Below are 25,184 nucleotides of genomic sequence, written 5' to 3' on the forward strand. Positions count from 1 at the left end.
CTCATTCATTTAGGTGAATGATGCCTCCTGGGGGCCAGGCCTGGTGGGCACTGGGGGGCAGGGCCGTGCCTGTCCTTTCAAGCTGTACCCCAGTACGCAGCCCAGCGTCTGGCACCTGTGCTTAGTAAGGGTTGGCTGAGAGAATAAACAGGACCTGATCCCTGCCGGCTCCCCACACCCAGGGAGTGCCTAGACATGGATTGGTGCCATCCTAGCACCTGTAAGGGGCCATCTGGCAGGACGGTGACTGGGCCCCGCATCCCACAGGCCGGGTGGCCCTGGAGAGCCAGACGTGCGAGACGGCTTCAGCGCGACGTTTGAGAAGATTGTGGAGTCGGAGCTGCTGCGGGGCACCCAGTACAGCAGCCTGGACTCCCTGGACGTGCTGAGCCTCACGGACGAGAGCGACAGCTGCGTCAGCTTCGAGGCCCCTCTCACGCCCCTCATCCAGCAGCGGGCCCGGGACAGCCCTGAGCTGGGAGCGGGCTTGGGCACTGGGGACATGGGGTCTGAGGCGGACATGGGAGCAGCCGGTGGTGGTGGGGCGCTCGGCAGCCCCCTGCGGCGCTCCATCTCCGGCAGCCGCTCCGAGAATGTCCTGAGCCGCCTGTCTCTCACGGCGGTGCCCAACGGCTTCCATGAAGACGGACCCCTGGGCCCACGCGGGGATGAGGAGGATGAGGATGAGGAGGAGGAGGAGGAGGAGGAGGACACAGACAAGCTGCTGAACTCGGCCAGGTGAGGCAGGGCCCGGGCTGGGAGCTGAGAGAATTGTGGAGCAGATGGGGAAACCGAGACCCAGAGGAGGCAAAGTGAGTCAGGATAAGCCAGGGCTCGGAGTGAAAGGCCCTCTGCAAGGTCTCTGCGTCCACCCTCTGCACACAGACATCCCACCCCCAGCCTGAGGTTCCATCCTGCCCTTCTGGTCTTTCCAGCCTGGGTGGGGTCAGGGAGCTGATCATTAATGGTTTCCTCTGAGGGTTTTTCTGGAAGTCTAACTTGATTCTGTTCTGATGCAGTGGAGCTTCTTTCCCTGGTCTTGGGAGACCTTCCAGCCCCTGCCCAAGGGTCTCTGAACCCCTCATCCCCACCCCACCTTTCCTCTTCAGCGACCCCAGCCTGAAGGATGGTCTGTCGGACTCGGACTCAGAGCTGAGCAGCTCGGAGGGGCTGGAGTCTGGCAGCACAGACCCACTGGCCAACGGGGGCCAGGGCGTCAGTGAGGCTGCCCACCGGCTGGCGCGCCGGCTCTATCACCTGGAGGGCTTTCAGCGCTGTGACGTGGCCCGGCAGCTGGGCAAGAAGTGAGTTGCATCTCCATCCCCCACCCCAAGCAAACCCCATGTCTTCGTCAACCCAAGGGGGTGTGGTGATTTCCCTCAGGGGTGCCTAGTGCTGGGGGCTCCCAACAGTCCCCAAGAACTGCCACTGTCCTCATTCTGGGCCTTGCCCTAAATCCGTTTCCTTTCTGGGCTCCCTGGGTGAGGGCCTCTGCTCCTAGGGAGGGGAGGTAGGGTTGGGGGGCCCCTCGGGGCTGGGGGAGTGGCATGTGGCTTGTGGCGGTGGGGCCGTGGTGGAAGGCAGCAAGGACGGAGTAGCCAGGCAGGGTCTCGTGGGTGAAATAATGGGGCCAGGGAGGGAGGGGCACCTGGTCTGAACAGGGACCGCCTGGGACCCCAGAGCTGGGGGAGGGGGTCCTGACCCTCACTGAGCGCCACTCACTGTCTGTTGGGACCAGCTGAAGAGGGGGAGCTGCCTACATACAAGCCCCGGTCTTTGGATTCAGGGAAGGGAAGTAGCCAGGTTGAAGTCCTGGGGGGTGGGGTACAGTCAGCTGTGAAGTCAGTCGGTGTGTCATGAGCATGTCTGACCACCAGCACATCCCCCTGCCTTGTCCTCCTTGCCTTGTTCTCCAGAGGGGCCCTCACACCCACATAAGCCTTCAGGTTGCACAGAGGCAGGCCTGGCCTCCAGAGAGGGCTGCTCCCAGGCTAAGAGAGGCAGCCCAGACTCTAGATCCCAAGTTAGAGTTGACGGGGCCTTGGGCCACAGAGAGGTCCTGCGGATGCCCTCCTTCTCCCCACTCCCGCCTCCTCCACCCTCTATAGCCTCCACAGCACTCCTGCCTGGGCCTTCCCCCAAATCACGTCGCCTGCACCCTCACCTCTCCCACTGGGCTAGAGCCCCCCAACCTAATGACATCCTCCTTCACTAAAGTTGATCCCCACCCTCCGCTGTCTTTTCAACCACTCTGTCTTCATGAGTTTTCCCATCAGGATTTAATTGTGCTTAACCCTCTCCCATCTGAAACAAAAATCCTTCCTCAAATGTACTTTCTCCCTCTGCCTCTTCACAGCCAACATTCTGTCTTCTGCTCTGGGTGGCCTCTGTCCCCTCCCCTTCTGCACATTCAGCATCTCCAGGTCGGCTTCTTCCCCATCCCCCACTGCCCTACGCAAGCTCCTCTTGCTAGAGTCAGTAGCAGCCTGGTGTCTGAATATAGTGGCCTCGACTCTCTCCCCTTCAACAGCCTTGACACACCCGCTACTCCTTTCTTCTTCTTCAATTAAACTTTCAATGATGAAAATTTCGAGCACACACGAAAGCAGAGAAGGCAATACCTTAAACCTCCTTGTACCATTATTCAGCTTCAAAGTTCTCAACATTTTTTATTCTTGTTTGATCTCTTCCCCCCACAGCTTCCCCTCACACTTGCTGGAATATTTTAAACCATATTTCAGACTCTATCATATGATCCATAAATATTTAGTATGTGTCTCTAACTGATTAGGATTTTTTTTAGATAGTCATAATTTCTGACAAAATTCCTTAGTATCTCTAACATTCAGTCAATGTTTAATTTGCTCTGGTTATCTCAAAAATGTTTGTTCAAATCAGCACACAAATAAGGTCTTTGATTACATTTGGCCAGTATGTTTCTTAGGTCCCTGGTGGCCAACAACAGTTGCCAGGCCCCCTCCTTTTGGTAATGCCATGTATTTGTTGAAAAAACAAAACCATTTGATGATGCCACGTATTTGTCGATGAAACGGGAGGGAGAGCTTGGGGCTTGATTGGACTGAAGTAGAAATATGTTCTCTCTTTTGGCAAGAATTCATCCCTCCAGTCTTGAAATTCTCTTGGCCTCCAGGACACCACACCCTGCCGTTGTGGCTACTGTCTTTCTCCTGCACTGGCTGGCTGTCTCTTCGGCCCACCCTGAGAGGGGCTCTCCTCAGGTCTCTGGGCTGGGTCTGCTGGCCTGTCTGAGCCCTTCCTACTGGCGTGTCCCCCTTCCTACTCTTACCAGTTAGGGTCAGACAACTCTCATGTGGGTGCTTCCAGACCCACCCGTTGTCCTGGGCTCTGGGCACCACCCCAGGGGCCACTTGATCATGTCCCACACCGACTCCATCCCTCCCCATGTCTTGTGGCTTCTCCCTCGGAAACAACCCTCCTCCCCACCCGCTTCCTTCTCTCTCGTAGCCTCCTACAGCTCTCAGCGGGTCTCCACTCGGCAGGCAGTTTTCCAAATACAGATCTCACCCTCTCACTCACCTCCTGCTTCAGACTCTTCCAAATCAAGTCTCCATCCTTGCCTTGGCCCAGGCCCGGATCCCTGCCTCATCTCTTGCTGCCCCCATTCCTGCTCTCTAGCTCCTGCTGGTAGCTTCCTGGACAGTGTCCTCTACTGGGGACACAGTGTATCACCCCACACCCTACTCCTTTCACCTGGCTGGCTCTTACCGTTCTGAAGGTATCTGATGAGACATCAGCTCCTCCAGGAAGCCTTTTTTTTACCCTCTTACACCCTGGCCCACTGGAGAAGAAAATGGAAACCTACTTCAGTATTCTTACCTGGAAAATACCATGGACAGAGAAACCTGGCAGGCTATATAGTCCATGGGGTTGCAGAGAGTCGAGCACACCCTGGCCCAAGGTTGAACTGTCAGAGTCCAATTGACCAGCAAGGGAGGCAGCAGGGGGATGGATGGACAGGTCTGGGTGGGTGGGTCAGGGTCCCCAGGGGCCCACTGCCCATGTGCCCCCACTGTTTGCTGTGCCCTGCTTCTAATGGACACCCCTTGCTCTCCTGGCAGCAACGAGTTCAGCAGGCTGGTGGCTGGGGAGTACCTCAGCTTTTTTGACTTCTCGGGCCTGACTCTGGATCGAGCGCTCAGGTCAGTGTGGCTGGGCTGGGCAGTGCCCGCAGGCGATACATATGGATCCTCCTGGCAGCCCTAGTGTGGGCTTGCGGTGCAACCTTGGGCAAGCCCTCTTGAGCCTTCTGGGGACGTTGTGGGGAAGGGCCCTGAGAGCAGCAGAGTGCAGAGGCCCACTGAGTGCTGGCTCACGGGGGGCACTGCCAAGGTGAGGGTGGGAGTGCAGAGGTGACCCTTCAGGAGGCATAGCCTCGACACACCCTGCTGACGGCGCCTTAGTGACACCCCTGTGAGGTGGGCGGTACTGTCCCATTTACAAGCGGAGAAAGTGTGGGCCAGTTCCCCGTGACCACTGAGGGAGGACATGGTCAAAATGACACTGGACATGGTCAGTTTGATCTCACGTCCTATTGGTGTTTGGACCCGGGGAGTAGCCCTCAGGAAGGGCAGGTGCAGGCCCAGGGAGCAGAGGGCAGGCAGTGGGAGGATGAAGCCCGGTGTCAGTGGACCTGCAGCAGGGCCAGCAGGGAGACCGCAGGCCAGAGCCCTCGCAGGTGGGGATGGCAAACTCAGACTCTGAGCTGAGGGATGGGTGGTCCCTGTGTGTTATATCTGTTTACCTCCCGTGTGTCTCTCATACTTTTAGAAACCGTATTTTCCCCTTATTTTCTCTGTTTCCATTGGGATCTTTTCTATTGACCTGCTTCCAATTCACTTATTCTTCCTCTGTGTCGCATATGCTGTTAAACCCATTTATTGAGTTTTTACTTTCTATTGTTTTATTTTTCAGATCTAGAGTTTATATTTTGTTAAAAAACTTTTTTTTGGTAGGTTCTAAATCACTGCCTTATCGTGGTGAAGGGGCTTACGTAACTCGATGAAGCTATGAGCCATGGCTTGCAGGGCCACCCAAGAAAGCCCAGGTCATAGTGGAGAGTTCTGACAAAACGTGGTCCATTGGAGGAAGGAATGGCAAGCCACTCCAGTGTTCTTGCCTCGAGAACCCCATGGACTGTATAAAAAGGCAAAAAGATATGACACCGTCACCGATTCAATGGACATGAAGTTGGGCAAACTCCAGGAGAGAGTGAGGAGCAGGGAGACCTGGCGTGCTGCTGTCCATGGGGTCACAAAGAATTGGACATGACTTAGCGACTGAACAACTGCAACAATTCTTTAGGGGGAGAAGTCCTCATCCTTTCATTTATTTTTGCTTACTTTCTCCATCTTTCCCTCTCTTTTTGGGAACATATTATTCACAGTTAATATTTGAAAGTCCTTTTCTGCTTACCATGGTATCTGTGTCATCTGAATCATCTGTATCTGGTTCTATTGTTTTTCTCTTGCTTTTCCATCATGTATCCTATTTCTCTGTGTGCTTAGTAATTTTTTATTAGATGCTGTATGCTGTGCATAGAATTACAGCAGCTCTAGATCATTATGTGTTCCTCCAGGGGGTGTACCTTCTGTTTGTCTAGGCAGCTAGAGAACAGGGCGGGTACAGTCCCAGTCTATCCAGGGCTGAGCTGGGGAACAGCCGCTCTGAAGTTTGGTAAGGCTCAGAGTTCAACCCGATTACAGGGCAAGGGCTTCAGGGCTTTCCACTGGGAGCCTGGTGTGTTCACTGGGAATCTCCCTTTGGTGGGTCCTAAATTTCAGTTTTGTCTCCTAAATGCGGCAAGCCTGTGCAAAAACCAAATCTCTCTGAGAAGCAGAGAGGCTTTCTGCTTAGCTTTTCTGCATACTGCCCCTTCCATCTTTAGACCTTGGCAAATATCTCACAGGGAAAACTGGTCACATGTTTATAGCCCCTGAAGTCTCTCCAGCTCCGTGAAGCCACTGAATGTTCTGCCTCAACCCTGTGTCTGTAATCGGCAGTGTCCCTGGGGAGAACTGCAGATCGGCCCACCTCCCTGAGTTCTCTACCTCATGGGATCTTGGTCCCATTGGTGTCTGTTGCATCAGCGGTTTTCTAATAGCTTAAGAGAGATGTATTCTGTCTGGCATTTTTCACTGTTCTCAGTGGAAGTGTTTTTCGGCTGGCAATCTGCTCTATCCTGAGCTGAGTCAGGTTCACACTGGATGATCTAGCGGGGAAGGTGTTTGGTGGGTCGGCTTGCGATCAGAGGCCTGGGTGCTGGGCTGGAGGACCTTGAACATACAGCCCAATAGATTAAGACTCGACTACACAGGCCCTGGGGAGCCACAGCAGCTGCTGAGTGTAAAGCAGGGTTTTGGGAGGCAGTGGTGGCAGCACTGTGTTGGTGGCCTTTGATCCAGAGGCTCCTGAAGAGGATCAGGTGGGAGAGGATGAGGCCTGAAGTTGGGCCACAGGGCTCGAGGAATGATTGGTGTGAGAAGCACAGAGGATAGAGCAGAAGAGCTGGGGATGCCAAGAGGCAGAGAGAGAAGGGGGTGGGCAGCAGTGAGGCTGATGCTGGGGAAGGCCTGAGAGTGTGGTTGGAGCTTGGTGAAGACCTCCGAGGAAGGGGTGTTTGGGCTGGGGAGCCCAAGCTGGGATGAATGGCTCGTAGGTAGGACAGGCTATGGTTGGGTTGGGGCATGGTGTTAGTGGAGTGTGAGGAGAAGAGGGAGGGGCCGGATGCAAGGAAGAGAACAGGGATAAGGAGAGACAGAGAAAGGAGGAACAGGAGAGAGAGAGAAAGAAGGACCAGAAGGTGGATGGAGTGTTTTTATATAGCTGTTGACTGACTGGGATTGAATCAGAGAGTGGTTTACAGTTTTCCATGCTTTGGGAAACCTCCGGACGTAAAGACTGGCCAAAATGGGGCTCACAGGTCCCAGGGTGCCTTAGAAGTAGTTTGAGAGAGGATAGAGTAAAGTGGGCATAACAGAAGCCAAGGGAACTGCAGCAAAATTGGGAACAAGCTAGTCTCATGAACCCAGGACAGATAGAGGCCCAAACTCTCTCAGCCTCCTGTTTTCCTTTCCAAGGAGGGGTGTGCCTAGGCCCCAGGTGAGGGACCCCAGGCCCATCTCCTGGCCCCTCTGGTTTTGGTATCCTCTGCCAGGGACCCCTGAATGCTGGTGACCTTTGACTTTTGGCCTTGAGGGGAACTCAGAGCTGCTCAGCAGAGGAGGCTCAGACTTGGGGTTGGGGAATAGAGGGGGCTAGGGTGGTTGGGCCTGGGGCCATCATGTGAAGGGTTATGCATCTGGGAAGGGTGGAAGGGCTGAGGGAGAGTGCTCCGGGGGAAGCAGTGTGGACGGTCTGGGCCCAGCTGTGGAGGAGGGAGTGAGGTGTGGAGCGGAGGCTGGCACTGAGGTGTTGGTCAGCCTTTGTTTTTCACAATCTGCCCCCTGTCTCCTTCCGAAAGGGCCCTGGAGGATGATGAGGGTTGAAACTCCCCACTCCAGAGGCTGTCGGGGGGCTCAGGATTTCTTCCTGGGCCCAGATGCTGGGGCTCTGGGGCCTCAGCCCCCTCAGGCAGGCTTGGGTGGTGTGTGTGTGGGGTGGGGGCTCCTACCTGGAGTGAGGATTCGGACAACTCAGGGGTCTGGGAGGCCTTCAGCACCCTTGCATTGCCCTCCAGAACTTTCCTGAAGGCCTTCCCACTGATGGGGGAGACGCAGGAGCGTGAGCGGGTCCTGACGCACTTCTCCCGCCGGTACTGCCAGTGTAACCCTGATGACAGTACTTCGGAAGGTACGCCTCACCTGGTGCCCCGACACCTCACCCCGCACCCCTGATGCCTCACCCCACACCCCTGACGCCTCACCCCATGCCCCTGACGCCTCACCCTATGCCCCTGACGCCTAACCCTGTGTCCCTGATGCCTCATCCCGTGCCCCTGATGCCTCACCCCATGCCCCTGATGCCTCACCCCATGCCCCTGATGCCTCACCCCATGCCCCTGATGCCTCACCACACACCCCTGCCCCCCAGCTGGGCTCTGGCTTCTTCCTACCCTTGATCCACCTGCCACTTCTGTCCTGCTCGAGAAACAACAGTGAAGGCACGATGGCGTGTGGCAGGGGGACGGTCTGCTGGAAAAGGCACCTCCCAACTGTCTGGCCTGGTGTCAGTCCTTGTGCGTGAAGGTCCCCTGGGCCCCCTGGGCCCTGAGTCAGTCCTCTGTGTCCTCCTTCTCTGTGTTCCCTGTCACAGCGCTGATCGCTGGTGTGGGGGGAGTCCTGGATCCGGCACCCTCTTGTCCCATGGGTGGACCTGCATCCCAGGAACTAGGGGGCTAGGCTGGTTATTAGAGGAGACATGGGCCTTGGAAGGGGTATAGCCTGGGACCCAGAGCCTTTCCTGGGTATGAGATTCAAGGTGAGTTTGGCCACAGGAGGCAGGAATCTGGGCTAGAACAGACCCAGGGTGGTCAGGTCCCTCACTAAGGGAAGAGTGTTTCCTGACCTGGGGTGGGGGAGTGGCTCTGATGCTGTAGAGGGGTGGGGCATGGAGGATCACGCAGGCCCTGGGCCCTGACATGTGGTTGGCAGGTGGCTGGCCTCTTCCAAGAACTGAAGGCTGGCTTTGGCAGGAGATGAGTGGGTGGCTGTGGTTGAGAAAGAGCTAGGTGCTCACACTGAGGGTGCCTCTATCTCTGATTTAGATGGGATCCACACGCTCACCTGTGCCCTGATGCTGCTCAACACGGACCTGCACGGACATGTGAGTTGGGGGGGCCGAACCGGGTTAGTGTTCTCTCATTGACTCATCCCAGGTTGTCTGAGGGCCAGCCCTTTCTCCAGCCTCCTTCCTGAGACCTCTCACTTGCTGGCCCATGTTTCTTTAGCAGACCTGGGAGTCAGGCCACTTGGCTTCTAGACTTGGCCTTACTCTAGTTTTATCCACTTGAGACCTGCCTAGGTGCTCACCCCCAAGCAGGGCCATAAGAACAACTGAAGTACACAGGAATTTAGGATGTGCCAAATAAGATATGTGCCCCTAGCCGTGTCCGCGCCAGACGTTGCTAAAAGATCACCTGCTCTTCCTACCCCTCGTGACTGCAGCCCTGCTGAAGGGCCGTGCCCCAGGCAGCCCCTTCCCCTCAAATGGTAGGTTGCCATCAAGAGGCATTTTCATCACCTCCATCCCCCACCAGGCAAACGGAGAAGCGATGGGGGGGTACCCCAGGCTGTGAGCCTGGGCATCTCAGTGCTGCTTGTGGCTCAATAACTCCTTCTTCTTTCCTCTGTCTGCTCCGGGGACCCCCTCTCTGGGCTCTCTTGCCCTCCCTCAGGTGGTAAGTGTAGCTGGTGGTCTGCATGCCCTGTGAGCTTGGACCCCCCCATCTCCATCCTCCCCTTCTGTGTCCCCCATCACCCCGTCTGGCCTCACTGATCACCGCCCTGTCATTGCTCACCCTGGGGTGGTCAGAGCACCTCTGCTGGATTGGGGATATTTCAGTGACTCATGGGAATAATAGGCCCATGAGAACAGTTCCAGAGGTAACCAGGTTCCGCTTCCATCTGGTTCTGGAGGTAACCAGGAAAGTCCAGGACACTTAGAGTGAAAGAAGGAGCTGGGAGAGACCCAACTTCAGATTCCACTCTTGCCTCCAGGTGGCACCTCTGTGACCCGGGGCAAGACTCCAGCACTCTGAATCTCGGGTTCTACACCTGTGAGGTGTGAATGATGATTTCCCCATAGTGTCCTGGGGAGGGCTGGGAGAGGTAGCACCAAGTGTCAGGGTCTGGCGCTTAGTAAGGATATTTATTATGAATAATATTATTACATAATCATCATCATCATATTCATCATTAATATTAGAATTTAAATGATGGAGAGTCTGAAGGCCCAGCCTGCAGATTCCTAGAGGATTAAGAATATGAAGGACCTGCCCTGATGGCAGCCTGAGCAGGCGTGGGCACACTGGGTGCCTGGCCTGGGGAGAGTGAGAGCCTCGATGGCCTTGGCATGAAGAGTAGTTGTGTGACAGCTTCGGTTTTGTCTGCCAGGGCTGTCAGCCTGAGTGTGGAACAGGAGAGAAGACGTGTGGATTCCATGGAAATGTCACCAGAGTTAATGCCCACTAATGGGCTGATGCTCCTCCAAGACTGCTTACTGTTTGCAGAGAGCAGGTGTCACTGGCCTACCCTAAAAGGAGCTTTAAGCACACATTGCTCTTCCCATCCCTATGCTCAGCAGGGCTGAGGGCCATCTCAGGACCCGGTCACTGCTGTGTTAAGCCCCGGGTGCCTCTTCCCTTGATTGAGAGCTGCTAACAAGGGCAGCAGTCAGTGAACCCCAAGTTGAGAATATTCTTGAGCTTGGTGGGCCCTAACTGCCCATGGCTCCACCTTCTGCCTGAAGTTGAAGAGAAACATTACTACCTTCATATATTAGACGTGGGTGCAGTAGGATTGTTCATACTCGCAGCCAACAGACACTGAAGATCTGTTTCTTTCTCAAGACAGTATTGCAAAACACCAAAAGCAAGAGTTCTGAGTTGTAATCCTCTTTATTTCTCACATGACAGCGTGTGAGTTGAGGTGAGTTACTGCCTTTCCTGAACCTCAGCTCCCCGTGAGTTACTGACTTCCCTGAACCTCAGTTCCCCTGTGAAATTTAAGGAGACAGCAATTGTAGAGCGTTTAGCCCAGGACCAGGCCATTGCCGTCACTGGGAGCTTTCCCGGAAGTGGCAATGCCTGCTTGTGCTCACCCCATCCCTCCCTCTTCTCCTGCTGCCGTTGTTCCACAGAGACTCAGTTCCTGGTGGAAGATGGGGATCTCAGGAATGTGGGGCCTGCTAGGGCCCCCAGAAGTGGCTTTGGTCAGAGCGGGAGCCAGCATGGGGACTGGCAGAGGGAGTTGGTGCACACTCGCAGATGTGCACAGCCTAGTGGAGGAGTTGGGAATGCCGGACTCTAGGGCCCGACACCTTCTGCGTTCCATAAATGAGAAGAAAAGAGAACCCCTGCCTCAGGGTGCCTACCTTCTAGTTAGAGGAGATAGAAAATAAACAAGTCAACAAGTGATTACAAGTAGTGATAGGTCTATGAAGGGAATCAACAGGCGGGTGTGATGGTGGCTGGACTGGGCCTCAGGGAATGCCTTTCAGAGGAGGTGCAATTGGGGCAGAAACCTGCAGGCTCAGCAGGAGCCAGTCACGGAAAGACCAGGGACAAAGTCTCCTAGGCAGAGGGACCAGTGGGACTGGTTTTCATCTTTTGGCTATTGTGAACAGTGCTATGAACGTTGGTATACAGGTTTTTAAAATTTTTAAATTATTTTTAAACTGAATGAAAGATTGTTTAAATTCTATAGTGCTTACAATTTTCCGAAGTTTCCCACGCATGACTTCATGTAATCCCATAATAACCTTTTTATCTTCCTACCCCTCCCCCTTCTTGGTAACCACTCGTTTATTCTATCTGTGAGTCTGCTTCTTTTTTTGTTTTATTCTCCGGCTTGTTGTATTTTTTAGGTTTCACATCTAAGTGATATCATATAGCATTTGTCTTTCTCTTTCTGACTTGTTTTACTTAGCATAAGTTTTTGTTTGAGAATCTGCTCTCAGTTCTTTTGAGTATATACCAAGGAATGGATTGCTGGGTCCAATGGTATTTTTGCGTTTAACTTTTGGAGGACAGTAAAACTGTTTCCATAGTGGCTGTTGAATCCAGGAAGGAGGTGATGGTGGCTTGGGCTGACAGGGCAGTGAACATGGGTAGAAGGGACAGATGAGAGAGATCAGTAGAGGATGAGCCTGACAGGACTTGATGATGGGCTGATCAGGGAGAGGGGGAAGGATGGCTTCAACATCTGGCTCGATGGGGGTGCTATTTCCTGAGATGAGAAGGGAAATTCTGTGGGTGGGTGGAAGGTGTGGTGAGTGGGAGAGCTGGGGCTCCAGCCCCATTTTTGACATACTGTGTTTGAGATGCCTATCGGACATGAACATGGGTGTTGCCAAGGAGGTGGTGGGATAAATGAATCTGGGATGCCAGAGAGTGATGGGGTGTGGACAGTGACAAGGTCGCTGTCGTCCTAATGGAATGGAAACCATGGGACTGGCTGAGTGCCTCAGGGAGAGAGGCAGGTTGGTGACCCATTGTGGTTCATGGCCTTATTTAGAGATCAAGCAGAGCAGAAGGAGACACTTTGAAGCAGCCATGGTGATGGGCGGAAAACCAGGAGTGTGTGGTGTCTCGGAAGCCAAGAGAAGAAAGTGTTTCAAGGAGAAAGAAGTAGCCAACTATATAAAAGGCTATCATGAGGTCAAGAAAGACAAATACAGAAAAACAGCCTTTGGGATTGGAATGGCCATTGGTGGGTCATTGTCATTGGATGGTCAAGGTCATTGGAGCCCTTTACAAAAGTACTTTAGGTGGAGTCGGGAGGCCAAATGCCAGGATGGAGTGGGTGGAGGTGAGGATAGGAGGTGAGGAAGTGGAGGCTGTGGAAAATTCTCTTGCAATATTTGGCTTTGAGTGGGATCCTGAAGTAAGCCACCGGTTGGAGGGGTCTAGCAGGAACTTTTTTTTTTTTAAGTTGGAGTGTAATTTCTTGACAATGTTGTGTTAGTTTCTGCTGTATAATGAAGTGAATCAGCTATATGTATGTATATATCCTTTCCCTCTTGGTCCTCCCTCCAACCTCCCTTCGCCATCCTACCCATCAAGGTCATCGCAGAATACTGAGCTGAGCTCCCTGTGTTACACAGCAGATTCCCAGCAGCTGTCTGTTTTACACATAGTAGTGTATGTTAATACACTAATCTCCTAATCTCCCAATCATCCTAATCTCCCAATTCATCCTGCCCTTTCCTTCCCCCTCTGTGTCCACATGTCCGTTCTCTATGTCTCTGTTCCTGCCCTGCAAACAGGTTCATCTGTACCATTTTTTTAGATTCCACATAATATGTGTTAAAATACAATATTTGTTTTTAGGAGGGACTGTTTTAAATCTGACTAGGGTGTTGTGTATATGCCATTAGGATCTACTAGGCAGGCAAGGAGAAACTATGATGCAGGAGAGAGAAGGGAAAATCGAAGCTTTCTTCGAGATGAACAGCAGGGCATAGATGGAGATTGGCCTTAGCTGGGAGTAAGGAAAGCTCATTCCTCATGACAGGGTGAACTGGAAGGGAAGGATGTCAGAGGAGGGTGAGCTTAGCCTTCAGACAAGAGAGGATGGGGGCTTGGGTTAGACTTGGAGATGGAGACAAGGAGAGATATTACAGATGTACTGTGGATGTGCAGTCGCTAGCATGGTTGATGGAGTCAATGTCGGGGTGAGAGCGGGAGGTCTCTAGGATGAGGCCAGGAGAGGGGGGAGGAGATGGTGGGAGAAGCTGCGCTATGAACCTCCAAGCTGAAACAAAGATAAATTGTTTTGCAAGAAAACGTTAATATTTCTCACACTTGGGCTGCTTGAGGTTTAGCAGTGGGAGTGCTGGGGAGGTGGGTTGGGCCAGATGATGGAGGACTTGAGGGACAAATGCACGGGTCGGCATACTATTCTGAAGACCGGCAGCGGCGGGAAGGCCCTGCCCATTCTCAGATGGTGAACAAGCCTCATATATTAGAACTTTGAAGGAGCACAGAGTACAACTCAGGTTTAGTCTCGATTTGCAAATAGTAATGAGGGTTTTCTTGCCCATGAGACTTTTGACTGGTCCCGTCCCTTGCTCTGAAGGATGACATCTACTTTCTTTCTGCTTGGCCTGTTTCATTCTGCTTTGAGAGGGGGGAAGACTTAAAGACAGGCTGGGATTGTTCTGACCTCAGGTAAGTCACACTAGACCTGCAGAGAAGGCCTTGGAATGGGGCTGTGGCCTGCCCAATCATAATTCCTTTCTGATTGGAAACAGAGGCTGTGGGAACAGATTTTCAGGTCAAGGTCAGGGTTGGAGGCCCTTTTGATCCAAATATTGGTGGGAGGAAGGGAGGAACTGAGAACTTGGAGGTCCCAAATCATCCACATCAGTTTGGCTTTGGAGTGTTCTGGGCATGTCTCTCTTTCTCTCCACCTTTTTTTCTGTCCTCCCTCCTCCTTTCCCTTCCTCCCTTTCTTTCCCTCTCCCCTCCCATTGCCTTCCCTTCTCTTCTGTCTCTTTTCCCTTTCTGGTATATATCTTTTGGCCTGGTGGCTGTTGTTCATTTACCCAGTATGATTTTACTTCTTTGCAACTGATTGTCTTACTTTCTCATCCAGAGAGAGATTGATCTTAGTAGCTGTTTCATGGACTTGAAAGTGTATTCTGCAGTTGTTTATTGTAATGTTCTATATGTGTTGATAAGGTCAAGCCTTTTAACTATGTTGTAAAAATTTTTTATATCCTTAATGATTTTTTTATTGCGGTAAAATGTATAAGACATAAATTTACCATTTTAACCAGTTTAAGTTGTGCAATTCAGTGGAATTAAGTACATTCACACAGTGTGCAACCATCACCGTTCTCTGGTTTCAGAACTTTTCATCACCCCAAAAGGAGACCTTGTACCCATTAGCAATCTTCCCATTCTCTACTTCTTCCAGCCCCTGGCAACCACTCATTTGCTCTCTATCTCTATGGACTTGCCTCTTCTGGATATTTAATGTGAGTGGAATCATACAGTACATAGCCTTTCATATCTGGCTTCTTTCACTTACTGTTATGTTTACAAAGCTCATCCATATTATAGCATGTGCCATAATTTCATTTGTTTTTATGGCCAAATAATGTTCCATTGAATGGATATGCCACATTTCGTGTATCCATTTGTCTTTTAACAAATATTTGGATTATTTCCACCTTTTGGATATTGTGAATAGTGTTCCTCTGAACATTTGTGTACAAGTTTTTGTTTGAGTACCTGTTTTCAGTTCCTAGGAGAAGACCAGCTGCATCATATGGTAATTCTATGTTTAGCTTTTTGATGAACTGTGAAACTTCCTTAGTGGCCAGAACGTTTAGAAATCCCACTAGTAATGTATAAGGGTTTCAATTTCTTCACCTCCTTGCCAACACTTATTTTCATTCTTTTCTTTTTTAGTGATAGCTGTTCTAGTCAGTATGAAGTGGTAACTCATTTTGGTTTTAATCTGCATCTCCCTAATGACTAATGATATTGAGAATATTTTCATGTGCTTCTGGCCATTTGTGTATCTTCTCTGGTGAAATGTCTATGCAAGTACTTTGCCACTTTGGGAGGGATATATAATTATTATTTAAAATTGTGGTAAAATATTAAAAATCATGGTAAAATATGCATAATATGAAATTTACCATCATTGCCATTTTTATGTGTAGTTTACTAGTATTAAATCTATTTACATTGTTGTGCAACAAATCTCCAGAACTTTTTCATCTTTGTAAAAAGATCTAACTTTTCCTTTTTAATTTATTTTTTTATTGAAGGATAATTGCTTTACAGAATTTTGTTGTTTTCTGTCAAACCTCAGCATGAATCAGCCATAGGTGTACATATATCCCCTCCCTTTTGAACCTCCCTCCCGTCTCCCTCCCCATCCCACCCCTCTAGGTTGATACAGAGCCCCTGTCTGAGTTTCCTGAGCCATACAGCAAATTCCCGTTGGCTATCTATTTTACATATGGTAATGTAAGCTTCCATGTTACTCCTTCCATACATCTCACCCTCTCCTCTCTTCTCCCCATGTCCATAAGTCTATTCTCTATGTCTGTTTCTCCATTGCTGCCCTGTAAATAAGTTCTTCAGTACCATTTTTCTAGATTATGTATATAAATACAATATTTATCTTTCTCTTTCTGACTCATTTCACTCTGTAAAATAGATTCTAGGTTCATCCACCTCATCAGAACTGACTCACATATGTTCCTTTTTATGGCTGAGTAATATTCCATTGTATATATGTACCACAACTTCTTTATCCATTCATCTGTCAATGGACACCTAGGTTGCTTCCATGTTCTAGCTATTGTAAATAGTGCTGCAGTGAACAATGGAATACATGTATCTCTTTCAGTTTCGGTTTCCTCAAGGTATATGCCTAGGAGTGGGATTGCTGGGTCATATGGTGGTTTTATTCCTAGTTTTTTTAAGGAATCTCCAAACTGTCTTCCATAGTGGCTGTATCAATTTACATTCCCACCAACAGTGCAAGAGCATCCCCTTTTCTCCACACTCTCTCCAGCATTTATTGTTTGTAGACTTTTTGATGATGCCCAATCTGACCGGTGTCTTTTGCTTTTCTTTAATTGGTCTGTTTGTGTTTTTGTCGTTGAGTTGTAAAGGTTCTTTATTCTAGTTACTATATTCTTATCAGATATATGGTTAGAAAAAGTTTTCCCTTTTTGCAGGGATCTTGTGTTTTCTCCCTCTCTTCATTCTATTAATGTGGTGTATTATGTTAATAGATTTTTATATGTTGAACTACTCTTGTACTCCTGGGATACATTCCACTTGATCATGGTATATAATCCTTTCACTATGCTGCTATTTGCTAGTATTTCATTGAGAGTTTTTACATTTATATTTATAGGGGATACTGTTCTTTAGTTTTATTTTCTTGTGAATTCTTTGTCTGCTTTTTGTATCAGAGTAATGCTGGCTTTATAGAATGAGTGAGGAAGTGTTCTCTCTTTTTCAGTTTTTGGACAAAGCTTAAGAAGTATTGTGTGCTCAGTTGCTCAGTCATGTCTGACTCTGTGATCCCATGGACTGTAGCCTGCCAGGCTCCTCTGTTCATGGAGTCCTTCAGGCAAGAATACTGGAGTGGGTCACCATTTCTTCCTCCAGGGAATATTCCTGACTCAGGCACTGAACTTGCATCTCTTGTGTCTCCTGCATTGGCAGGCAGATTCTTTACCCCTGCACCACCTGGGAAACCCCAAGAAGTATTAATGCTAAACATAAGTTGCTCAGTCATGTCTGACTCTATGACCCCATGAACTGTAACCCGCCAGGCTCCTGTCCATGGGATTCTCCAGGCAAGAATACTGCAGTGAGTTGCCATTCCCTTTTCTAGGGGACCTTCCCAACCCAGGGATCAAACCTGGGTCTCCTGCATTGCAAACAGATTCTTTACCATCTGAGCCACCAGGGAAGTCCCAAGTATTAGCATTAATTTTTCTTTAAATGTTTGGTAAGCTTCACTAGTGAAGCCATCTGGTTTTGGGCTTTTCTTTTGTGAGGTTTTTGATTGCTGAGTGAATGTCTACTTCTTTTTAGGTTTATTTAGGTTTCCTTTTTATATTTGAGCCAGTTTTAGTAGTTTGTGTGTTTCTAGGAATTTGCTTATTTTATTTAGGGTATTGGTTGGCATTAATTGATTGATATTAACAAATTAATTGCTTAGGATTCTTGTTCTTCTTGTTACTGAGAAAGCAGTGTTGAAATCTCTAACCATGACTGTGAGTGTCTTTCTCTTTTTAGTTCAATTTTTGTCTTTTACTCTTTGAAACTATGTTATTAGGTACATACAAATTTAGAATGTTTATATCTTCTGGTAGATTGACCCTTTTATTATTATGAAATGTTTCTGTAGTAATGCTCCTTGCCTTCAAGTCTATTTTGTCAGTTATTAGTGTAGTTATACTGGAGTTCTTTTGCTAGTATTTGTATGCATTTCTTTTCTATCCTTTCCCCAAGATTTCTGTCTCCTTATATTAAGAGCTGTCTATTAATCTTTGCCTTTTAATTTGATCATTTATTTTGTATTTTATTTTATTTTTTGCCTGTTTCCCTCCAAAGTTTTTTTTTTTTCATTTATTTTTATTAGTTGGAAGCTAATTACTTTACAATATTGTAGTGGTTTTTGCCATACATTGACATGGATCAGCCATGGATTTACATGTGTTCCCCATCCTGAACCCCCCTCCCACCTCCCTCCTAATTTGATCATTTAATAAATTACTAATATATTTGAATTCAAACATATCAGGTTACTCTTCATTTTCTCTTTGACTCATCTGGTCTATATTGCTTATTTTTTTCTCCTTTCTTGCCTGCTTTTGGATTATTTAAGTATTTTTTTAGAATACTGTTTTCCCCTGTTAGCTTGTTAGTTGTGAATTATTTTAGAATTCTTTTTTGTGGTTTGCAATATATATCTCTCACTTATTAAAGTACTTTAACCATGTCCTAGAAAATGAAATAACCTTAAAATGCCTTAATTTATTTGTCTTCCCAACTTACATACTACTGTTATCATCCTTTTAACTGTTTGTATCTCTTTCTATATTTTATTCCCCAGAAAACTTTATTATTTTTATTTTTCACAGTCAGTAATCATTTAGATTTAGCTACCCTTTTTGTTGCTCTTCATTCCTTTCTGCTTTGCCAGGCTTCCATCTGGGATAACTTTCCTTGTGTCTGAAGAATTTCCTTCCTTTCTTAATTTCAAGTTTTGAAGTGTGACTGGCGTGTTTCCCAGGGCCCCTTGTCCTCGGTGGGCCCTGAGTTCCAATTTTCATTTTCTAGTCCTTTTGACCACTCGGTTGCTCCTCTTTTGTCCACTGCTTGAGAACTGACAGATGCTTTGAAGAGGAAAGCTGCTCCTTGTCGGCCTCCCCTCTCCATGTTTCTCTTCTTTGTAGGACCTTTGCCCTTGAAGTCCTCATTGCTGTTATATTTCTCCAATGTCTTTGCACAGATTTTTTTTTTTTTAATATTTTGACCAGCAGTTGTTTCTGATGGGAAGGCTCATTTGCAGTAAGACAGTCTGTCATTATTAGGATTATAACTCTTGCCTGGTAATTTTTTGATTTTGCACCCACCCCTTACTGATGGCTTGGGAATGTTCAGTGTGTGTGTGTGGAACTCAGACAGTGTGATCAACAGTGCCCTCATGTTACTCAATTATGACTGTACACATAAATGACTATATTCATATATATATATACATACATGGATGTACATGTAAAATATACACATAGACATATGAAACACATATTAAGGCATTTGTAGGATCATTTCTCCTTAACCCTTTGGAAAAGGTATAGAAAATTCTTGTTCATCAGCTACTTATAAAACTTTCTATCATTGTTTTCTGAATTATTTCCTGTGGTGTGTGAATGTCCCACATGGTATTAATAGAATTGTTGCTAAAATGGAGTAATTGAGAAACTACATGTAATCCTCTCCTTGGAGACTCTCGATACCACAGAAGCACACTGAAAGCTTGAAACATATAAACTTATTTGATTATGAAATCCTTCGGGGGAATTCCTGTTCTCATCTGTAGGTGAATCTTGGGAAACACTGCCTTATAGCAAACCTAAATCCACCAAATCCTACACCAATAAATATCTAGTGTTCAAGGGACTTTGTCTTCTCAGTTGGTGAAGTGCCAGCAGTGTTTCCTCAAACATGGACACTGCAAGGAGAGTCTGAAAGTATGCACATCAGATGTTGGGTTTGGGGGGCTGGAGCCCCTCTTCTAATCACTGGTAAAAAAGGCAGAAATTTGGGGTACAGTCATTCTAGCTCTTTGTCTGTCTGTGCCTCCTGGAGTGAAACCATCTGCTCAGGTTCCCTTGGTCCCAGCGCAGCTCAGCATGGGGTACCCATGTGTGTTGGTGGAAATTGATTTTTGATTCTCTTAAGACCAAACTCTCCCTCAGTTCACCTACCTCTTGGAGGTCTTGCCGCCCCTCTGTACAGGTGAGAGGGCGAGACAGTTGTGACGGAATACACAGAGCTTCTGCTCAGGAGTCAAGAGGCCTGGGTTCAAGTCCTGGTGCTGTGACCTTGGGAGAGTTAACCATGGAGTAGCGGGTGAGAGCACGGGCTTTGGTGTCAGACACACTCAGCCCTTCTACTTCCTTGCTGTGTGATCATGGGCACATCACTTCACCTTCCTGCACCTCAATTTCCTTACCTTCAAGTGGGGATAATAATAACACCCACCTAACCTTCTCCTTGTTGTGAGAAGGAAATAAGATAATGCATGTTGAGTACAATACCTGGAACGTGCTAGGCACCCAGCAAATGTCAGCTGTTATTTCATCTAACCTGACTCCTTCATCTGGGTTTGAGGAGAACCCCAACCTCTCATGATGCTTGAGGATCAAATAGAATCTTGAATGTGAAAAAGAGTTTTGTAAACTCATGGAGAGACAACGGGAAATTCAGGCAGTCTTTTTTCATTACTGCCCTTGATGCTGCCTCATCCCTTCTGGCCGGGCAGGGCAGGGTGTGGGGACCATACCAGGCTCCATCCCTACTCTCAGGCAGAACCATTCCTCCATTACAGAACATTGGCAAGAAGATGTCCTGCCAGCAATTCATTGCCAACTTGGACCAACTGAATGATGGCCAAGACTTTGCCAAAGACCTGCTAAAGGTATAACTTGCTACCGGTCCCCATGCTCCCAGCTGTGTTTGGGGTGGGTGGGGAGGAGAGAGGTTTCTGCTCCACTAAATCCTGATGGTCCAAGTTCTTCATTCTGGGGTCAGGGTAATGATGGCTTTGGGACAGAGGTAGAGACCATCCAGCTCAACACATGACTAGTTTGTGTTCCTTGAGTTAGGCAGAGGGTAGGCTTTGTGAGATTTGTTTTTAGTGCTCCACTATCATTATTTCTGTCAAGATAGTGCTCAACACTGCCACCCATTGTCACAGTTGCCACCGCCATCATCTTCACCTTATCACCCTTATCACCACCACCACTTTCACCACAATCATCAGTATCATCACCACAGGGAAAAGCCCACTCATTCCTTAAAAATCACAAGGAATCTAGTTTTATTTTGAAAACTTTTGAAAAGTTTCTTTTGAAAAACTCTGGCTTTTCAAGTTTGGTCAGTTTTCCAGCTTGGAGGAATAGGAGCATGTTTGGGAGGATAGATGATGAGTTCAGTTTTAGAGGATGAGTTAGAGGGAACTGATGATATCAGGTGGGCAATTGGATAGTGAGTCTGGAGGTCAGAAAATAAACATTGCCTTCATCGCCCTTCTTACCATAATTATGTTCTTCACTGTCAGGAAGAACTAGTTAAAAGTGTACTTGTAAGTAAAATAAAATGATCCCAGTCCCTTCACCCACCTACTCCCCGTCTACTCACCCATCCATCTACCCATCCTCCCATATATCCACCCTTCCATCCACATACCCACCCTGCAACTCAATCATTCACCTGTTCCTACACCTACCCATTCATCCATCACCCACACATACTCTCCTACACAGTCCTCTATACACACTTACCCCCCTATTTCTCAGCCCATTTACATACTTACCAACTCATCTACCCACTCATCCTCAAGTCTATCCAATCATCTAAACAATACTCACTCACCCCCATTCATTCACCCATCCAATGAATAAGTGTGAATCAAGCACCCTCTTTGCCCCACTGGCTGAAAAGGTACTCCATCACTGCCTCCACATCGCTAGAGGTAGATGGACTCTGACTCTTCTTTGAACTCCTCTCTTTCCCCCTCTCCTAGACCCTTTACAACTCCATCAAGAATGAAAAACTGGAATGGGCCATGTGAGTAGTGCCCATGAGCACAAATACGGGGAGAGAATTACTGGGAGTCGGGCGAGGGAGTGGCTGATGGTACTGGGAAGTCATGCTGGTTACTCTCCATGGTGCTGATTTCTCCCACCCAGGGCCCTGGTGACCCCTGACCAGCTGGCCAGCTCCTGCTGTTGAGTTCCCCTTTGGATTCATTTTCTGTCTTGATAAATAGTGTGCAGTTTTACAGCTATGGAATAGATTAAACTGTGACTTTAGTTTCATGATGTTCACAACAGGTTTTCTGTTCAGGGGATATTGCCTCTATTTTCAATGATGATATATATCTTTCCCCTTGGGGAGGTAGACAGGCATGAGCTCTGAGTCTCTTTACAATGCTAGTAATATCACCATATTGAAGTGGTGACTGCTCTTGGCAATGGGGAGAGGTGACTGCCCCCAACTTCTTCCCCTGAGAGGGCAGTGAGTCCTGGAGGTACCCAGCCATCTGGAAAGAGGTGTGGTGACCTTGCTGGTTGGGGAGACTATAAGAGGCTCCTGGGGAAAGTTACCACCCCACTCTGCTGTACTCCCCAGGGCAGCCTGGCTCTTGGGGTCCATGCTAAGGTCCCAGGTAGGGATTGTTAGGAAACCCAACCCAACTGGGGTGAGCTGGCATTTTTCTACCAGGGCTCCACTGGGGAACCTAGACTTTAGGGGCCTAATCTACTGACCTTCTGTTCCTCACCATGTCCCTGGGACTTGGGCAGTCTGCCCATGGGTTACTTCTCCCTGGGGCTGGGCTTTCAGAGAGGTGAGGGAAGACCAGGGGTTAAGTCTGAAGGTAGTAAGGTCTCCAACTTTGTGATCAAAGGTGAAGATTGGAGCTTGGAGGCCAAAAATCAAATTTCAGAGGATGAAGGTCAGAATTGGAGACTCAGGTCAAAGGTCTGGATCTATGGTTGGAATTGAAACCCCCTTATCTCTGTTCCTCACCTCTAACTGGCTTCCAGAGGAGTGTTTGGTGGGGAGAGGGCATGTCAGCATGGGGATGAGGCCTCTGTGGAGGTGGTACTCAGCCCTAGTACTTTCCTAGTGATGAAGATGAGCTGAGGAAATCACTGTCTGAGCTGGTGGATGACAAGTTTGGGACAGGCACAAAGAAGGTGACACGTATCTTGGATGGTAGCAACCCCTTCCTGGATGTCCCACAAGCTCTCAGCGCCACTACCTACAAGCATGGTGTGCTGACCCGGAAGACTCACGCCGACATGGATGGCAAGAGGAGTGGGTGTCAGGCGGGGAAGGGGCGTGGGGAGGGATGCTAGTCCAGAGAGGATCTGCACCCCCTTGGCTGCTCCTCTGGGAATGCTCATGCCAGCAGACATGTAGGGGGACACAGGGGAGGAGATGCCGGGATGGGTGTTATGGCCACACTACCCATGCCCCCCCTCCTTAGCACCCCGTGGGAGGCGTGGCTGGAAGAAATTCTACGCGGTGCTCAAAGGGACCATTCTGTACCTGCAGAAGGTGAGAGATTCCCCCAGAATCTTTACCCAGGAAGGGCCAACTCAGCCTTTGCCTTCTGGTGCCCAGAGGGTCCTGGGAAAGGCCTAGGGCTTAGGCAGATCTTGGATCCTCCCACATCAAGGACCTGACTTTGGCTCACCGAGGGCTTTGGTGGTTTCAGAGAAGGGCCTTTTAAAGGGGGTTTCAGAGGAGTAAGGCCTGTTCAAGCTTCTGGGGCCAACTGGGGTGCTGGGAGGAGTGCATGGTGATTCTTGTTGGGGTGGGCATGGTATCAGAGTGACAGCAGCTGAAAGATGGTGGGATGTGTAGGGACAGAGAGAAGGTGAATGACAGGGAGGGACAGTGAGGGTGGGGGTACGGGTCAGTAAACCAGAGCCTGGTGATGACAGAGGCTTGCCTACCCCTGACCCGGCCTGTCCAGGATGAGTACAGGCCTGACAAAGCCCTGTCCGAGGGTGACTTGAAGAATGCCATCCGTGTGCACCACGCTCTGGCCACCAGGGCCTCTGACTACAGCAAGAAGTCCAATGTTCTCAAGCTGAAGACAGCTGACTGGAGGGTCTTCCTCTTCCAGGCACCGTAAGTAGGAGTGGGTGCCCCCTCGCTCCCACCCTGGGCTCAGGACCTGCCCCACATCCTTGCCTCATCTATCTCAGGGGAGGCGCCCTTAGCTTCTCTGGCATAGCAGCTGTGAGAGCAAATGTAATCGCTTAGCACAAACCAACAGCTCAGGTCCCTCCTGACAGCAGTGTTTCTCAAGTGTGATCCCTCAGCATCTCCTGGAAAACTTGTTGAGGGACTTCCTTGGTGGTTGAGTGGTTAAGACTCTGCTCCCAATGCAGGGGGCGCAGGTTCGATTCCTTGTCGGGGAACTAAGATCCTGCATGCTGCCCAGTGTGGTCAAAAATAGCCCCCAAACTCGTTAGAAATACAGTTTCTGTGGTCCCACCTTGGACCTCCTGAATCAGAAACACTGGAGGTGGGCCAGTGGTTGTGTTTTAATAAGACCTGAAGGTGATTCTGATGTTCACTGAAGTCTTTAAATACAAGACAGATGGACTCTGTAAATCATCCTCCACTTAAAGTTGGGGTGATGGGTGCAGAAGACTCACCCTATTGTTTATCCATAAGGCCTTCTTTCTATGCCCCTGAAGCTCATCTTTCTGTGACTTGAGATTCGGGTTTCATGTGTCAGATGAACTTAAAAGTGGGGAGACTGGCAGGTGAACTCTGAGGATAGGAGTGGCTGTGCCAGGCCAGGCAGTGGGGCAGGGCCGAGAGGGCAGAGTCGGGGTGACCAGTTGCCCAGCTGCCTCTGACCTCCCCTGCTGGTCTCAGACTCACTAGCTCCAGGCTGTTAGCTCTGGACCTGGCTGGGCAGCTTCATTTTCACACGGAAATCCAGGTCTTGTCTGGGAGCTGGGACAGAAGGGAGCTCCCTATGCAGACATGACCAGGCCCATCAGCCCCCATCCTGCCACCCTCCCTCACCCCTTTGCCCACCTACATGGAGGTCTTTGTGTTCTCTCTGTGCTGGGTGCTGGGTGCTGGGTGGGGGATAGGGAGTCCTGTTGTGAGAAGCTGGTGCGCCCTCCCCTCCCCTCCCGTCCCCAGGAGCAAAGAGGAAATGCTGTCCTGGATCCTGAGGATCAACCTGGTGGCTGCCATCTTCTCAGCGCCCTCCTTCCCCGCTGCTGTCAGCTCCATGAAGAAGTTCTGTCGGCCTCTGCTGCCCTCCTGCACCACTCGCCTCTGCCAGGTACAAGCTCCTGGGCTAATGACACCACCTCCCCCGGCCCCTCATTCAGGAGTGCCTACCCAGTGCCTGGTCCTGGGGTGAGAGACAAGCTGAAAGAGCAGACATGCTCTCCTCCACCCCCCACCCACACCCCCACTTACACACGGGGAGACTGAGGTCTTACCCCGCACAGTGGTGTGGGTGTGCCAATGGTGCTGTGTCCTCTGGATGTGGTGTGGTCTGTGGGTGTCCTGTGTGTCTGGGCATGAATGGTTGTGAGTGTGTGTGTTGTGGGGAGTGAGGGACAGGCGAGACTTGGAGAAACCTTCATTTAGCTGCTTCCCTCATCTACCCTTACATGTTTCTTTGTAATCCTTAAAAATCTCCTGGGCTTTCCAGGTGGCTCAGTGG

The 25,184-nt window shown here is 49.4% G+C and overlaps 1 protein-coding gene across 1 annotated transcript in view; it reads left to right on the forward strand.

Annotated features, from left to right (window-relative positions):
• PSD2 (pleckstrin and Sec7 domain containing 2) overlaps positions 1-25,184 on the forward strand; it is a 115,751-nt gene that overhangs the window by 81,874 nt on the left and 8,693 nt on the right. Inside the window, exons 5-15 of the mRNA XM_043912944.1 lie at positions 268-738; positions 1,110-1,304; positions 4,101-4,181; positions 7,718-7,830; positions 8,744-8,802; positions 20,298-20,387; positions 21,495-21,538; positions 22,602-22,792; positions 22,965-23,035; positions 23,457-23,614; positions 24,650-24,794. Coding sequence (XP_043768879.1) covers positions 268-738; positions 1,110-1,304; positions 4,101-4,181; positions 7,718-7,830; positions 8,744-8,802; positions 20,298-20,387; positions 21,495-21,538; positions 22,602-22,792; positions 22,965-23,035; positions 23,457-23,614; positions 24,650-24,794 — 1,618 coding nt within the window. The remainder of the gene's footprint in view (positions 1-267; positions 739-1,109; positions 1,305-4,100; positions 4,182-7,717; positions 7,831-8,743; positions 8,803-20,297; positions 20,388-21,494; positions 21,539-22,601; positions 22,793-22,964; positions 23,036-23,456; positions 23,615-24,649; positions 24,795-25,184) is intronic.

Source organism: Cervus elaphus, chromosome 9 (genome assembly GCF_910594005.1).
Source record: "Cervus elaphus chromosome 9, mCerEla1.1, whole genome shotgun sequence".
Lineage (NCBI taxonomy): Eukaryota > Metazoa > Chordata > Mammalia > Artiodactyla > Cervidae > Cervus > Cervus elaphus.